Raw genomic sequence first — 17,153 nt, 5'->3', positions numbered from 1 at the left:
TTTGGAAGTGAAAGTGTGTGACTGGAATGTTACGGCCGTTCACGCCGGCAGGATTTTCCCATCCCGCTGCAGTGAATGGAAATTTGTCTTGTCGCCAAATTCTCTGACCTCAATGCAGTGTTGGAGAGGGAGGGGGGAGAAGGTGGCTAGTGAACAGCCGGTAAGATTGTGCCCTTTGGATGTCCTGAGGATGTGACAGACACTATGAAATGCAAGATCTTTCTTAATCATCATCTTCCAAATGCTGAGTCAGCTGGGAGAAGGTTCCCTCCGGTAGCCGTGAGCAGCTGGTAGCTTCACACTTGTTTGTGAAGAATTTCAGAATTTCATTCAGAATTTCTTAGAATATTTTTTGTAACACTTTTGCAACTTCACTAGCAAGTCATGAAACTTATTTCCAATGCTGTTCAACGTAGTAACTATCTCCCTGCCACAGATTTCTGCGATTCTTTGATTTTATTCCTTTAAACAGCCTCTTGTTTGACTGCCCTGACTAAGGCGCCATGTGTAATAGTCTGGAATCGCATTCAGATTCAGTCCTCCAGAGACATTGGCCTCACTGGGTCTTCCTCCACGCTGGTTGGAGTTGAATTTGTGTGGTAAAGGATACTGAATTCCCCTCAATGTTTTCATTCAGATCTGATTGACCGGATGAACAAGACGCAGTTGAACACCAGCATGCCGTCAACAGACGAGTTTGTAGCAAAGCTTGCGGAGGTTGAGAAGTTATTGAGAGAGATGAGAGACCGAGATTTCAGCAATCAGCAGGGTATGGCTGAGCAAGAGGAAGATGAAGCAAAGAAACGTGAGTAAAACAGACATCTACGGGAGGAAGTTCCCTTTAGCAGAGTTAATGCTTGAATGTTCAATATGCTTATTTAAGGTGCGAGGGGCAAGGTTTAAAGGAGATGTACAAGGCAGGGTTTCTTTTTTACACAGAGAGTGGTGGGTGCCTGGAACTCGTTGCCGGGGGAGGTAGTGAAACTGCGGTGCCTGTTCGGGTACAGTGAGAGAGAATTTAGCACGGCCAATGCACCTAACCAGCACGTCTTTCGGACTGTGGGAGGAAACCAGAGCACCCAGTGGAAACTAACACAGATTCCGCGCAGACAGTGACTTTTAAGAGGCGTCATGACAAGTACATGAATAGGATGGGAATAGCGGGGTATGGTCCCCGGAAGGGTAGAGGGTTTTAGTTAAGTCGGGCAGCACAGTCGGTTCAGGCTTGGAGGGCCGAAGGGCCTGTTCCTGTGCTGTAATTTTCTTTGTTCTTTGTTCTAAAGCAAGCTCAAGACATGTTTAAAGTTTATTCATTAGTATCACAAGTAGGCTTACATTAGCATTGCAATGAAGTTACTGTGAAAATCCCCTCTGGCGCCTGTTCGGTTACACTGAGAATTTAGCTTGGCTAGTGCATCTAACCAGCACGTCTTTCGGACAGTGGGAGGAAACCGATGCCAACTCCACGCAGACAGTGAGCCAAGTCGGGAATCAAACTGGGGTCCCTGTTGCTGTGAGGCAGCAGTGCTAACCGTTGTGTACTTGAGCTCTGGAAGTACTGAACCAAGCTAGTTTTGTAACTGCTTTCTTCTGCTGTTTTAGTACTCAGACGTGTCAAGGAGCAGCTGGGAAAACCCTTTCAAGATATGAAGGATTTTATTGAAACCATCAGTGAGAAGCTGCGGAAGCATCATTCTGACATGATGGATCTGAGAGATGCTCTCAATGAAGCCGTTAATAAAACTGGACAAGCCAATGAAAATAACCAGATCAACGACCTTTTGCTGGCAGAGAGCAAGGTGAGATTTTGTGCAGTTGTTCCTCCAATTTCTCCACGCTTTTAGGCTCATTTGACCCGGTGGCACTTTGAGAAGGATCGAGTGCTGAACTTTTTTAAACGTGTTCTTTCATGGGATGTGGGCATCAGTGGCAAGGCCAGCAATTGTTGCCCATCCCTGTTTTGCCCTTGAATAGAGGGTAGTTGAGAGTTAACCATATTGCTGTGGGTCGAGATTCACATGTAGGCCAGACCAGGTAATGATGGCAGATTTCCTTCCCACAAGGACACCAGTGTTCTGCCTGTTCGTTGAATGGCTTTCTAAAGTACACTTGGTGTTATACGGATAAAATCATTAGTCAGTCTGTACAGTAAGATCCCGTAAAAAGTCTGACAACACCAGGTTTTAGTCCAACCTATTTATTTGATAATATACTCGCAAGCTTTCGAGGGGTTACCCTCTTCGTCAGGTGAATGGAGAGTTCTGGCCTCAGACAGAGCATATAAAGCACAGACAGTTTAGAGATTACTGATTAAAATGCGAATCCTTACACCTAACCTGCTGTTCAAGACCTGAAGTGGCTGATAATGTGAGTGGTAGGAGCACTGATCACAGTTTAAAGAGATGTGTATTGTCTCCAGACAGCACAGTAAGTGAGGTTTTGCAAACCCAGGCAAGTCACGGGGGTTACAGATAGTGCGACATGAACCCAAGATCCCTGTTGAGACCGTCCTCATGTGTGCGGAACTTGGCTATCAGTCTCTGCTCAGCGACTCTGCGCTGTCGTGTGTTGTGAAGGCCGCCTTGGAGAATGCTTACCCGAAGGTCAGAGGCTGAATGCCCGTGACCACTGAAGTGTTCGCCAACAGGAAGGGAACAGTCTTGCCTGGTGACTGTCGAGCGATGTTCATTCATCCGTTGTCGTAGCGTCTGCATGGTCTCCCCAATGTACCATGCTTCGGGACATCCTTTCTTGCAACGTATCAGGTAGACAATGTTGGCCGAGTTGCAAGAGTATTTACCATGTACCTGGTGGATGGTATTCTCACGTGTGATGATGGTATCCATGTCGATGATCCGGCATGTCTTGCAGAGGTTGCTGTGACAGGGTTGTGTGGTATTGTGGTCACTGTTCTCCTGAAGGCTGGGTAGTTTGCTGCGAACAATGGTCTGTTTGAGGTTGTGTGGTTGTCTGAAAGCAAGAAGTGGGGGTGTGGGGATGGCCCTGGCGAGATGTTCGTCTTCATCAATGATATGTTGAAGACTCCGGAGAAGATGTCGTAGCTTCTCCGCTCCGGGGAAGTACTGGACGACGAAGGGAACTCTGTCCACTGTGTCCCGTGTTTGTCTTCTGAGGAGATCGGTGCGGTTTTTCGCTGTGGCGCATCGAAACTGCCGATCTATGAGTCGAGCACCATATCCTGTTCTTACGAGGGCATCTTTCAGGGTCTGGAGGTGTCTGTCACGATCCTCCTCATCTGAGCAAATCCTGTGTATACGGAGGGCTTGTCCATAGGGAATGGCTTCTTTAACATGTTTAGGGTGGAAACTGGAGAAGTGGAGCATTGTGAGATTGTCTGTGGGCTTGCGGTACAGTGAGGTGCTGAGGTGACCGTCCTTAATGGAGATGCGTGTGTCCAAGAATGCAACTGATTCTGGGGAATAGTCCATGGTGAGTCTGATGGTGGGTCCCATCAGAGATAAAGAACATCAATGAACCATTGAGTTCATTGGGTTCAAATGACTTTATGAAGTTTGACAATAGGATCGAGCACCATTGCTAACTATATATTTCACATTTATTAACTGAATTTGAATTCAGCTACCATGGTGGGATTTGAACCCATGTCCCTAGACCATTAACCTGGGCTAATGGGTGATATTGTCACTACACCACCTTCTTCCCAAATGCTCTACTTTCTGTGACCTGTATATCAAAGTCCAGAGTTTCTTCAAGTTTCAACTTTGTAAGGTGTATAAGGCCTCTTCTATGCTGAGGGATGTCAGAAATGCTTTTTCAGAGTGGCACGGTGGCACAGTGGTTCGCATTGTTGCCTCCCAGCACCAGGGACCCAGGTTCAATTCCTGGCTTGGATCACTGTCTGCGTGGAGTCTGTACATTCTCCCCGTGCCTGCATGGTGTTTCCTCCGGGTGCTCCGGTTTCCTCCCACACTCCAAAGATGTGCAGGTTAGGTGGATTGGCCATGCTAAATTGTCCCTCAGTGCCAGGGGGACTAGCTAGGGTAAATGCATGGGGTTATGGGGATAGGGCCTGGGTGGAATTGTGATCAGTGCAGACTTGATGGGCCAAATGGCCGCCTTCTGCGCTGTAGGATTCGATGATTCTCCCCATGTTATGGTTTAAGCCACAGTATGATCCACAAGTGTTGTAATGGAGTGGGGGTTCATTCTGCTTCCTGTTTTAAAAGAAAGCTGCTTTTCATTAATCACTGGAATCTCAATTTGCTCACAGCAAAGAATTGAAGAATTGGAGAAGCAGCACAAGCAAGTGATGGAGGTGTTGAAGATGGCAAATGATTCCTTAGCGCAGGTTTCAGACCTCCACCGGATGTTGGACATTGCAAAGGAGGTGAGGGAACTGGCAATATTTACCAAATGACAGTGAATTGATTCAGCCCAATCGCTAATGGTTTGAGGCACCACACCGTAACAACCACCAAACACTTAGAATGTGCTTCAATTTCCCACATTACAACACCAGACTGATTTTATCTTTAATGTTCGTTATTTAGCCAACCTTATCATCCCCCGGCATATTTTTCCCTTTTCCAAAATGAGGAGGTACAGATGCGTGGGTGCTGTTGCTTTCTGGTAGCTCACCGACAGTTCTTAATGTGGGAGTAGGTATTGAGAGACAACAGGGTGTGTTGGCCGTGCAGAATCTGATGCCTTCATCACCGGTCCACTTTCTCCAACAGCAAGTGACTGGAAAACAGGAACTCTGACTGGATATTCCATTCCAGCTTCTATCTACAAAGCTAAGCAAATACAAGACCCTTGTCAGACCCCACTTGGAGTACTGTGCGCAGTTCTGGTCGCCTCACTATAGGAAGGACGTGGAAGCCATTGAAAGGGTGCAGAGGAGATTTACAAGGATGTTGCCTGGATTGGGAGGCATGCCTTATGAAGATAAGTTGAGGGAGCTGGGACTCTTCTCCCTGGAGAGACGAAGGTTGAGAGGCAACCTGATAGACGTTTATAAGATGTTGAGAGGAATAGATAGGGTGGATTCTCAGAGGCTATTTCCCCAGGCTAAAAGGGTGGCTACGAGAGGACACAGGTTTAAGGTGCTGGGAAGCAAGTACAGAGGAGATGTTAGGCGTAAGTTTTTCACTCAGAGGGTGGTGAGTGAATGGAATCAGCTGCCGTCAGTGGTGGTGGAGGCGAACTCGCTGGGGTCTTTTAGAAGACTTCTGGATGAGTATATGGGATCTAATGGGATTGGGGTTATAGATAGGTCTATGGCTTAGTAGGTATAGATGTGATCGGCGCAACTTGTGGGCCGAAGGGTCTGTTTGTGCTGTAGTGTTCTATGTTCTAAGATGGCGACTTCTTATGAGCTGTTCCCCCAGCATACCTTCTAATTCTATCTTTTACTCTTGTTCTATGCTCTTAAAACAGAACTTTAATTCTCTTAAAATCTCTAATAATGCTCTGATTTTTCTCTATGACTGTCTGCGCCCTCTCCTTCCCGTCTCTCCTGCATACTCTACGAACAGTACATTTTGTCTGTATAGCGTGCAAGAAACAATGCTTCTCACTGTATCCCAATACATGTGACAATAGTAAATCAAATCGAAGTTGGTTTCTCTAAAGTTGAAATTAGGACTACATTAGCAGGAGCAGTGTTTAATTTTGCTTTCTCGGTAACCAGGATTATGAAAGATTGGCTGCAATGTTGGATGGAGCCAGATTGCCCCTCATTGAAAAAGTGAAGAAATTCTCGCCTGCAAGCAGCAAAATTCCAATTATTGAGCGTGCCGAGGAACATGCACAGTTCCTGGATGAGCTTGCCAGGAATCTGTCCAGGTAAATTTTCATTCCGAAATAGATGAAAATGTATGAGTTCTCGCGGCCAGACTGTGGCTTTGCTTGGATCATTGTCAGACAAAGCCATGCTTGCCCACTCTGCAGAGAAGCTGTTTTCCTATTACATTTTTGCCATTTCTGACTGGCTCACCTTTCTATAGTTGGATCTACTGGTGAGGGTAGGTGCTCAACTTCCTCCCAGGGTTAAAACTGACATGGCCCATTTTATAAACCACTCTGTGTTTTCAATGTGGGTATTCTGCTAAACCTGTCCTACACCCAGCGGCACTTAGATTCATAGAGGTTTACAGCATGGAAACAGGCCCTTCGGCCCAAATTGTCCATGCTGCCCTTTTTTTTTATAACCACTAAGCTAGTCCCAATTGCCCATGTTTGGCCCATATCCCTCTATATCCATCTTACCCATGTAACTGTCTAAATGCTTTTTAAAGACAAAATTGTACCTGCTTCTACTACTACCTCTGGCAACTTGTCCCAGACACTCACCACCCTCTGTGTGAAAAAAATTGTCCCTCTGGGCCCTTTTGTATCTCCCCCCTCTCACCTTAAACCTCTGACCTCTCGGTTTAGACTCTCCTACCTTTGGAAAAAGATGTTGACTGTCTAGCTGATTTATGCCCCTCAGCTTCCAACGTTCCAGAGGAAAAAGTCCCAGTCTGTCCAGCCTCTCGTTATAACTCAAACCATCAAGTCCCAGTAGCATCTTAATAAATCTTTTCTGCACTTTCTCTAGTTTAATAATATCCTTTCCAGAACCCTATCTGCTAAAACTATTCCATGGTTTTCCAAATAGTAGTTTGTACAAATTCCAGGACATCCCTTCGTAAACTTGTTTGATGATTTACAACAGATGAAACTAACGCTGTAACTTAGTGAGCTCAGAGAAAGTGGATGAAGATATTGCTGTATTTTGCCTCACAGTTACCGACCTGTGTTGAACGTTTCCCGAACTTAAATTTCTATTTAGTGGCAGTTTGGTTTTGTAAAAAACACAAAACCAGCATTCCAGAGTAGGTGCATTGGCCACGCTTAAAAAAAATTCTCCCTCGGTGTTAACCGAACAAGCACCGGAGTGTGGCAACTAGGGGGTTTTCACAGTAACTTCATTGCAGTGTTAATATAAGCCTAATTGTGACACTAATAAATTTTTTAAAAGGTTACTCTGTTAGCAGCATGGGCAATTCCATATTTAGAGAGCTCAGAGATATTCTTTAGCACTGAGATAACTCTCCCCTTGTGTCCTTTAACAGGGCAATCAAAGATATAAACCAAGGTGGATTTATTCATCGAGCTATAAATGCTTCCAATGCGTACAATGGTATTATTGAGGCGGTGGAGAGAGCCCGAGTTGCAGCAAAGGAGGCCAATGATGCAGCTACGAAGGCTTTAAAGGTAAATAGAAGATTTCAGATGGGGTGGAGGTTTGGAATATTGTCCTATTTTAGCAGTGGGGGAATGACATTACTGGGGTGGCTGTGGCCCAGAAAACAGTGTTGAGGTGCTTCTGCTCTTGCCATCTTGAGCAGGGTGCTGAGGAATGCCACTTGTATCATACAAATCAGAGCGCTGTGAAGTTCAACACCATTGGAATCTTGACATTCAGTTGGGTGGATGGGAACCATTCCTGCTCCGCCGTTTCGTTACAAGCAAGGAGCTTCCCAATCATTGATTCTTAAATAAACCTCCCCGGAGGCCACTCTCCAAGCAGCCCAGGAAAGCGTGAAGTCAGACGCAATGCTGCCATTGTCCTGAGCTCATCCGCACCCCCAGGATCACCTCCATGTGGCAGTATCTGTTATTGTTAATGTGTGGCTCTAATTACCCACTTCCACTGCACCATTTACTGCTGGATAGGTGTGATTGCAACGTGGCAAATGTACAACACCAAATCCCATTGTAAAAGTAGCCATTTGTAATGGAAGCATAATTCTCCCCGTGTCTGCGTGGGTTTCCTCCAGGTGCTCCAGTTTCCTCCCACAGTCCAAAAGATGGGGGTTAGGTAGATTGGCCACGTTAAATTCTCCCTCAGTGTCAGGACGACTAGCTAGGGTAAATGCATGAGGTTATGGGGATAGAGCCTGGGTGGGATTGTGTTCGGTGCAGATTCAATGGGCCGAATGGCCTTCTGCGTTGTGATTCTGTGACATCACCTGTAGATGATAGACATCTCATTTTGACTGAAAATCCACAGATTATCAGCAAACAGTATTTTGAAATGTTGCATCCAGCATGCACACATTGAAGTGTTGCATTGATTCCCTGTATCATTTTTCTTGCTCCGCCTTCTGTTGACAATTCAACTGAAGCAAATAACACGTCCTCCTCTTCCCCTGAAAACATGCTCCCGCTTCCAAAATATACAGACGTATTTCCCATTGTGTACGACGCGTACTGTTCCTGTCAGATGGAGAAACATAGGCCGTGATCTTGCTGCTTTGCCCTGCTGGTCACTGGATTGACTGTGGAGCCCCACAGTAGCTGGGTGGGTGGGGGGAGGGCGGGGGGGCGGTGGTTGATCAGCCACGATGACTGTCTGTAGCTCGGGGAGGCAATCACTAACGGATCTGTGTTCACAGAACACACAGATCTGAGCATGCACAGTTGCGCCCTCTGCTGCTATCTGTCGGTTCTCCGTGATCTAGGCCCCACCCCCTCTCCCTGCTCGTGAGAAACAGGTTTGGCTTCATTTTTTTTTGACAGGCAAGATTCAATTTTTAACTTGCCCCAAAAAACGGCACAAATTTCTTCTGTTTTCACGCTCGTTTGGCACTTAGAATCTTTTTGGTAAAATCACTGCCACAGGGATTTCAGCACAATAAGAAACCTTTCACACTATCTGGCCATGCCTGTTGAGAAAGAGCTGCCCAGCCTAACCTCAGTCCATAGCTGGGCAGGTTACAGCATCTCAAGTGCATACCCAAGTGTGTTTTAAATGTGACAAGGGGTCCTGCCTCTATTACCCTTCCAGGCAGTGAGTTCCAGTCCCTCGTCACCCTCTGGGTGAAAGATAATTACTCCCCAACACTCCTCTGTCTACTAATTACATTAAAATCTGTTCCCCGCTCTGGTCATTGAGCTTTCTACTAATGGAAATAAGTGAAGAGTTAACATAGAAAGTAGGAGTAGGCCATTCAGCCCTTTGCCTGCTCTGCCTTTCATTTTGATCATAGTCAATATTCTGATATCCTGACCCCTCTTCCTCCCATCTCCTTCCCCTCCCATCTCCTCCTTCCCCCCCCCTTCCCAAATATCCCTTGATACCTTTAGCCCCAAGAGCTATTTCTAATTTCCTCTTGATATCACACAACGTTTTGGCCTCAGCTGCATTTTGTGGTAGTGAATTCCACAGATTCACCACTCTCTGGGTGAAGAAATTTCTCCTCGCTTTACTTCTAGAACGTTTACCCCTTCTCCTCAAACTATGGGGCAGTTCTCAAAAGGTTCTAAGTGCTGAATTCGCGAGAAAAATGGTGTAAACCGTGATTGTTTTTTTTCAGTGGGAGTTCAGACTCGAATCTCCGACACTCCGTGCAATGCAGAGGTCACAACTGTGAATATCATTAAAAGTTCGGGGGGGGCGGGGCCTAGTCAAGCCAGAGTCTGACAGTTCTGGGCCTCTGCGCATGTGCAGTGGCCCCAAACTCTCAGCCTCCCATTTGCTGGCCAGCTCAATCGTGGTCCCGCTGGATATCTGATGGTGGGAGACGCACTGGGGAAACATGCACGAATCCCGTGAATCGATGCAGGCATGGATCTCCCAGCCCAACCCACCGAAAAATTAGAAATGGGAGAATCCCATTGACTTCTTGCTCTGGGCTCCCCAACCATGGGGAACACTCTTTCTGAATCCACCCTGTCTAATCCTGTTAGAATTTTATAAGTTTCTGTGAGATGATTTGAATATATTTTTGTAAATTGCATTTCAGCAAGTAATGGATGAAGATTTGGCCCAACAAGCTGCTGATTTGAAGAAGACAAGCACCCAGCTTGAGAAAGAAGCTAAAAAGGCTCAGAAGAAAATTGAAGATGGTAAGTGACGATCGAGTCCCCGGGTCTGATGGGAGCTTTTTCCCTTTTCCTGATGTGAGCAAATCAAAGATTTTTGTTCTCTTGTCACAGAACTGAAGCCTAAACTGAAAACATCAAGGGAACGGCTGAGCGATGCGACTGCCAAGAAGAAACAGCTTCTTAATCAGCTTGCATCTATTCAGGATATGCTGAAGAATATTACGAGAGGTTTGTTATTATTTTGCTGAGAGTTTTAATCTGAGGTAAAATCAGTCAAATCAACCATCCTTCTAACAGATTCATTCACTGTTTCCCTTCCCCAAATGCATTATTTCCAACTTGTGCTCCAAAATCTTGTCATGCCCCTTGCCACGCTGTTCCAGCATAACACTGGCATCTACCCAGCAATGTGGAAAATTGCCCAGATATGTCTCGTCCACCAAAACCAAGACAAATCCAACCTGGCCAATTACCGCCCAATCAGTCTGCTCTCGACCATCAGTAAGGCGATGAGAAGTGTCATCAACAGCACTACCAAATGGCACTTAAACAGCTAGAATCTACTCACTGATGCTAAATTTGGGTTCTGCCAGGATCACTCAGCTCCTGACCTCATTGCTGCCTTGGTCCAAACATGGACAAAAGAGCTAAACTCAAAGAAGTGAGGTGAGAGTGACTGCCATTGATATCAGGGAAGCATTTGCTATCAAGTAGCCCTCGGAAAACCGGAGTAGAGGGGAATCGGGAGAAATCTGATTGGAGTCACGCCTCACACAAAGGAAGATAGTTGTGGTTGTTGGCGATCAATCATCTCAATTCCAGGACATCACCACAGGAGATCTTCTGTGCAGTGTCCTTGGCCCAGTCACCTTCAGTTGCTTCATCAGTGACCTTCCCTCCATTATATGCTCAAAGTGGGATTGTTAGCTGAAAACTTCACAATGTTCAGCACCAGTTGCGACTCAGATATTGGAGCGATCTGTGTCCACGTGCAGGCCAGGACAATATCCCGGCTTGGGCTGGTAAGTAGCAAGTAACATTTGTGCCACACAAATGCCAGGCCGATCTCTCTCAAGAGAGAATTCAACCATTGCTATGAATCCCCCACTATCAATGTTCTGGAGAGTTACTGTTGACCAGAAACCGAACTGGACCAAGTATATAAATACTGTGACAACAAGAGAAGGTCAGAAGATGGAAATTCTGCAGCAAGTAACTCACCCCCTATTTCCTCCAGTCTGTCCATCGATAGGAATTTGGTAGAATATTTTTCCATTGCCTGGATGAGTGCAATTCCAACAATGCCCAAAAACTTGACATCATCCAGGGCAAAGCAGCTTGTTGATTGGCACTCCATCTACCACCTTAAAAATTCCCTCCACCACTGATGGCGTAATGGCAGCAGTGTGTACCATCTGCAAGATGTCCTGCAGTAACTCACCAAGACTTCTTTGACTGCATCCTCAAACCCAAGAACTCTACCATCTAGAAGAACAAGAGCAGCAGGTGCAAGGGAACACTACCACCTGTAAGTTTATCTCCAAGCCTTGTACCATCCTGGTTTGGAAATATATTGCAGCTCCTTCACTGTTACCAAGTTAAAATCCTTGAGCTCTCTTCCTAACAGCACTGTGGATGTACATACACTGTGTGAACTGCAGCAGTTCAAGAAGGGAGCTCAACACCACCTTCACAAGGGATATGTAATAAATTCTCGCCAAGTCAGTGATGCCCACATCCTGTGATTGAGCTGAGTCTTGTAAGCAGTTAAAAGGCTTTGAGGTTTCAGGAGATGAGTCAGTCATTGCAGAGTACTCTGGCCCAGTGTGCTCTTGCAATCACAGTGTTAAGTTCCTCTAATCCTCTGAGGGATCTGTGATCTTCCAATTCTGGCCTCTTGGACACTCCTGATTTTAATCATTCTGCTACTGGTGGACGTGCCTTTATCTGCCTTGGCCCCACACCCTAGAATACCCTCTAAACCTCTCTGTCTCTTTGCCTCTCTTTCCCCAAGTCATTCCAAGAAACCCGGTCTCTGACTAAGCTTTTTGTTGTCATCCGAATGTCTCCTCATGGTGTTCAGTTCCATCTGCACAGGGCTCCTGTGCAGTGCCAAGGGATGCTTTGTTATGTTAAATATGCTATACAGGCACATGTTGCTATTATTAAATCTCTGATAGTCCAGTCCGCGGCAACGCTTCTCCTTCCTCCCTCGATGTGCTTGAATTTGTGATTGATTCCACATCTGGGAAGCTGCAATGTCAAACTCTATCCAGCAGCCAAGAGTTGCAGTCAATGGCAACCACTTTAACAGAAGTTATGAATAGAGTAAGGAGTGCGAATGGATTTGACCCAAGATCCCTTTATTTGTTTTTAGATGTATCTTGCTATTGGATCTCTGATTTTGGAGATGCCTTCACAGTGTGAGTTCTTTTCCTTGCAGGCGATATTGCTGATAGGATTGCAAGTGTTAAGCATGGAGCTGCTACTGCAACCAAAACAGCTTTGGATGTGCAGAACACACTGGTGCCAATTAAAAAGAACCTAGAGCAATGGGAAGAGAAATACGGTGGAGTGCCTTCTGACAGTGAGGATTTTAACCAAACTCTCGAAGAAGCAAATAAATCTGGTATGTGGCATATCATCCCTCTCTACCAACCAATACCACCTTTACACCGACACACGTGCCCACACGCTACACACACACCTCTGTGTGCTGCTACACGTGTGCATTACGTGCACTCAACACAGATGCACACACACTACACAGGTGCGTGCACGCACACGTGCGCACACATGCTACACATGTGCCAAACACCTGCACACATGCTACACTTGCGCTACACACGTGTGCATGCTACATGTCTGCTACACTAAATGCACTACACGCAAGCGCACGCAACACGCGCGCACACGCGTGCATGTGCTACGCATGCACACACGCACATACACATGCACACATGCACTAAGCATGCACGCATATGCGCTACACACACACTGGTACAGTTTAATTGTAAGAGCACTGGAGTGGAGTCACTGTGAGACCAATTTTCCAAGAGTGTTTATTCCTAATTTTCCGACATTGACTCTATATCTGTAATAACATCTCCACTTCACCTGAGTGTATACGTTTAATAGTTGTTGCTTTGGGCACTTGGCCCTGAACAAATCCATTTCCCACAAGCCTATGAAATGAGAAAAGATAATGTATTAAATCACAGAACCAAACACCTTGTGGTGAAGTCTAATGTTTCCAACTTCAGAAGTGATTGGTTATATTTCATTCTAGTTCAGTTTTTGCTGCCGGAGATTCTGAGTGTGGACTGAACGGCAAGTTGAAAGCAAACCTTGAAGGATAAATTTTACCAGCTGCGCTCCCGTGCCGAAGGGAAAGTGAAAATGAAAACCAGGAATGGGAGGCCTGTGCCACTAATTCTTGACGATCCCAATTTTCCAGCGAACAAATACATTGGGAGTATTGCCAGCGGGATGCACTGACCCCTGTGGTCCATAAAGCAAGGCTCCCTGTCCACAACACAACCTCGCAATATTTCCTCTCTTCGTCATTTGACCAACAGAGGAACCCTATTACCCGCAACTTCCCCTCAGAGTCCAAATCGAACTGATTATTGTGGGCCAAACAGTTTACAGCTAAGAGGCCACAGTGTCATCCGTCTTCCTAACCTGATTTGCAAACAGTAGACAGTGTGTGAGTCATGCATTTTCTCCTCTTACAGCCGCACTGTTTCCATTAGTCCCTCCTCCTATCCTGGGTGCTGGAGAGAGAGGCCTGTAGTAGTAGGCTTTACTTAGTGGCTTCAGGATTTCCTGACTGTTGACGTTGGAGAGCTTACCCAAAGCTCTAAAGATTTAACGGGTCAACTTAGATGGGTTCCTTGAGCTACTCTCTCAAGCTTGTTGCTTGGAACCCCTAACACAAGTTGGCTACAAAAAGGTCACCTCACACCAGCTTCTCGGACATCCAAGGCCGCAGTGTCAAAGAATTGAGGCAGAGGCTGGGAGTAAACCCTCTGGACTCGAAACGTCAGCTCTTTTCTCTCCTTACAGATGCTGCCAGACCTGCCGAGATTTTCCAGCATTTTCTCTTTTGGTTCCAGATTCCAGCATCCACAGTAATCTGCTTTTATCCAGTATCAAGAGTAATCCTGAACCCCAAATTACTTGTGATTTGTTAGCCTTGCGCGGTTTATTTTAATGGATTGTTCTTTCGTTTTAAAAGTTTATTTTTGTTTCTGTTTGCATCGCGGCATCAGTGGCAGTTCTAAATGAAACCATCCCGTTACTCCTGGATAAATTGAATAAACTGGAAGCCCGAAACCAGACTTCCAACATTTCTGCGAGTATTGACCGTATTCGTGTACTGATCTCCCAGGCCAGAAACGCTGCTAACAAGGCAAGTGGTCGTCCGCCTATTTTTTTAAAAACTTGAACAGTTTTTCTCTCTCTCGTGTTGTTGTTTTGGTTTGCTTGGAGCAACACTCTACAATTCTGTCTCCAATCGGTTGTCTGTAACATTCCTGAAACATGGAGTTGGGGAGGGGTGCGGCATGGTGGCACTGTGGTTAGCACTGCTGCCTCTCAACGCCAGGGACCCAGGTTCGATTCCCGGCTTGGGTTACCGTCTGTATGGAGTTTGCACATTCTCCCTGAGTCTGCGTGGGTTTCCTCTGGATGCTCCGGTCTCCTCCCACAGCCCAAAGATGTGCGGGTTAGGTTGATTGGCCTTGCCAAATTGCCACTTTGTGTCAGGGGGATTAGCCGAGTAAATATGTGGGGGTGGTGGGGATAGGGCCTGGATGGGATTGTAGTTGGTGCAGACTCAATGGGCCAAATGGCCTCCTTCTGCATTGTAGGGATTGTATGAAAACGAGGAGCTAAATGATCACAGGTTTGGAGTTCCTTCATGATTGAAATTCTTCCATGTATAACAGAGGTTGAGCCACTGCCAGGTTTTAATTCAGTATAAAAACGATATCTGCTTCTTTGAAAACACTCTGTTACCCTGACATTCCACTTGCCATACTGAACTCGTAAAGGCAACAAAGTGATTTGCTGCGGCTTGTCACCCTGTAATAAAACCCTGCACGCTTCTCCGTTTATTGAAACATGGAACCCGACTGCTGTAACTTTGCATTAAAACATCCCGGAGACGTTCCAAAATCTAATATCTCCACAATAAATCACTTCATGCAGTAAATCGCATTCCCCTTGGCAGACCCCAGCTCCAAATATTTGTCATACCAATGAGCATTCTCCTGGATGCCTTTTGTACTGTCTGTGTCTCCTGTTACTTTCAAAGAAAATGGCTCACTTGTACTTTCAGGAGTACGGTATTAAAAAGAGCAGATGGCAACCGCAGATAATTAAGTAGGTCACCAAGGTTTGTTTTAGACGTATTTTAATTTTGCAGCTCAGAGTCCTTACTTGCCCTACAGTGCTGCAATCTGTTAACAGTAGCAAATGGTATCCAACACACTAATTTAACTTACAAAGACGTAACAATGTGTATCATATACAGATTTAGGGGGAGATGGGTACTGTCTGGTAATCCAGAGGTCCAAGTTAATGCTCTACGGACCCGGGTTCAAATCCCAAATAAAATCTTGAATATAGAGCTCGTTTCTTGGTCATGGTGACCTTGAAACTAACATCAATTGACATAAAAACCCAACTGGCTCACTAATGTCACAAGAAGGCTTACATTATGTGGAGTTGCTGGCATTGGACTGGGTAGGCACAGTAAGTAGGCTTACAACACCAGGTAAAGTCCACGTTAAACTCACCTGATGAAGGGGCAGCGCTCCAAAAGGCTGTGCTACTGAATAAACCTGTTGGACTTTAATCTAGTGTTGTGAGACTACTTATTAGGCTTACGTTAACACTGCCATGAGGTTACTGTGAAAATCCCCTAGTTGCCACACTCCGGCGCCTGTTCGGGTACACTGAGGAGAATCTAGCATGGCCAGTGCATCTAACCAGCACGTCTTTTGGAAACCAGAGCACCCGGAGGAAACCCGCACAGACACGGGGGAGAACGTGCAGACTCCGCACAGACAGTGACCGAAGCCGGGAATCGAACCTGGGTCCCTGGCGCTGTGAGTGCTAAACACTAGAATGTCCCCTAGGGAAGGAAATCTGTCCTTACCTGCTCCGGCCGACACGTGACTCCACCATTTCTCCAGCCGTTCACGCCAGCGGGGATTCTCCAGTCCTGTCAGTAGCGCACCCCCACCCCGCACCCCGGGTTTCTCAGTGGTCCGGGCTGCCTTTGATGGGAAGTCCCATTAACAGCGGCAGGAGCAGAGAATCCCCCTGCCAGTGAAGGGCGCACCATCTCCCACCACCAAGACGCACATGGCTGGGAGGCTGGTGAGTCCCAAGGTCCACAGCAATGTGGATCGCTCTTAACTGCCCCCTGAAATGGTCTTGCCAACTACTTAGTTCAGGGGCAAAGGGAAGGTATGAACATTGAGAGGCTACGTTTGCCAATTTGGCATTGTGATATTGGCATCGCGCGCTATTGCGCAGATTTTAGCACGATGTTATCAACTCTGAGCGTTGAAATCTTGGTGGAGAAATGAAAAGCGAGGTGGTTCACGCACAAACCTCCAGCAGAATAACCTTCCAAACAAATCTCTCTCTTCAGGTGAAGGTACCGATGAAATTCAACGGCACTTCCGGCGTGCAGGTGCGTTCACCCAGCAACCCAGATGATCTGAAGGCGTACACCTCCCTGTCATTCTACATCCAGAAAGAAAGACCCAAAAAGAAAAGACGACAAGCGGCCGCTTCTTCCTCTCAGTTTGTCCTGTACCTTGGTGGACAGAATGTAAGAATGGAAAGCTGCCCCGTTTTGTTCTTTTCACTGTTGCAGCAATAATTATGTTTGCAGGCTTTAACTAGACTTTTCCACCTGTCCAGACGCATGGAGATTACATGGGTGTCGCAATGAAAAGTGGTAAACTGGTGTGGATCTACAAGCTGGGAGGTGAGGAGGCCACCCTTCAGACTGACTCCGACATCAGCAATGATCGGTTTGACACCGTCAATCTGGAGAGGTATCTCACTTGTTTCTCTGTCTTTGCCGTCACAAACCTTTATCAATCGAGGCACAGGTTACAAAAGCAGGGAAGTCATGTTGCCATTGTGTAAAACTTTGGTGAGGCTGGAATACTGAGTGCAGTTCTGGTCGCCACATTCGTAGAATCCGACAGTGCAGAAGGAGGCCATTTGGCCCATTGAGTCTGCACTGTCAACAATCCCACCCAGGTCCT

The 17,153-nt window shown here is 46.3% G+C and overlaps 1 protein-coding gene across 3 annotated transcripts in view; it reads left to right on the top strand.

The window, feature by feature from the left end:
- The window catches only part of lama5 (laminin, alpha 5), a 283,499-nt gene that overhangs the window by 220,100 nt on the left and 46,246 nt on the right, over window positions 1–17,153 (top strand). For all 3 annotated transcript variants that reach the window (XM_080204748.1, XM_080204749.1, XM_080204747.1), the window contains exons 52-62: window positions 638–805; window positions 1,603–1,799; window positions 4,253–4,369; window positions 5,675–5,829; window positions 7,101–7,242; window positions 9,777–9,879; window positions 9,970–10,086; window positions 12,302–12,487; window positions 14,133–14,272; window positions 16,526–16,708; window positions 16,801–16,937. In XM_080204748.1, the coding sequence (XP_080060874.1) occupies window positions 638–805; window positions 1,603–1,799; window positions 4,253–4,369; window positions 5,675–5,829; window positions 7,101–7,242; window positions 9,777–9,879; window positions 9,970–10,086; window positions 12,302–12,487; window positions 14,133–14,272; window positions 16,526–16,708; window positions 16,801–16,937 (1,645 nt within the window). The remainder of the gene's footprint in view (window positions 1–637; window positions 806–1,602; window positions 1,800–4,252; window positions 4,370–5,674; window positions 5,830–7,100; window positions 7,243–9,776; window positions 9,880–9,969; window positions 10,087–12,301; window positions 12,488–14,132; window positions 14,273–16,525; window positions 16,709–16,800; window positions 16,938–17,153) is intronic.

Source organism: Carcharhinus amblyrhynchos, chromosome 16, assembly GCF_965287045.1.
Source record: "Carcharhinus amblyrhynchos chromosome 16, sCarAmb.v2.hapA, whole genome shotgun sequence".
Lineage (NCBI taxonomy): Eukaryota > Metazoa > Chordata > Chondrichthyes > Carcharhiniformes > Carcharhinidae > Carcharhinus > Carcharhinus amblyrhynchos.
The sequence above is the reverse complement of the archived record's forward strand: the minus strand, read 5'-3'. Positions and strand labels throughout refer to the sequence as shown.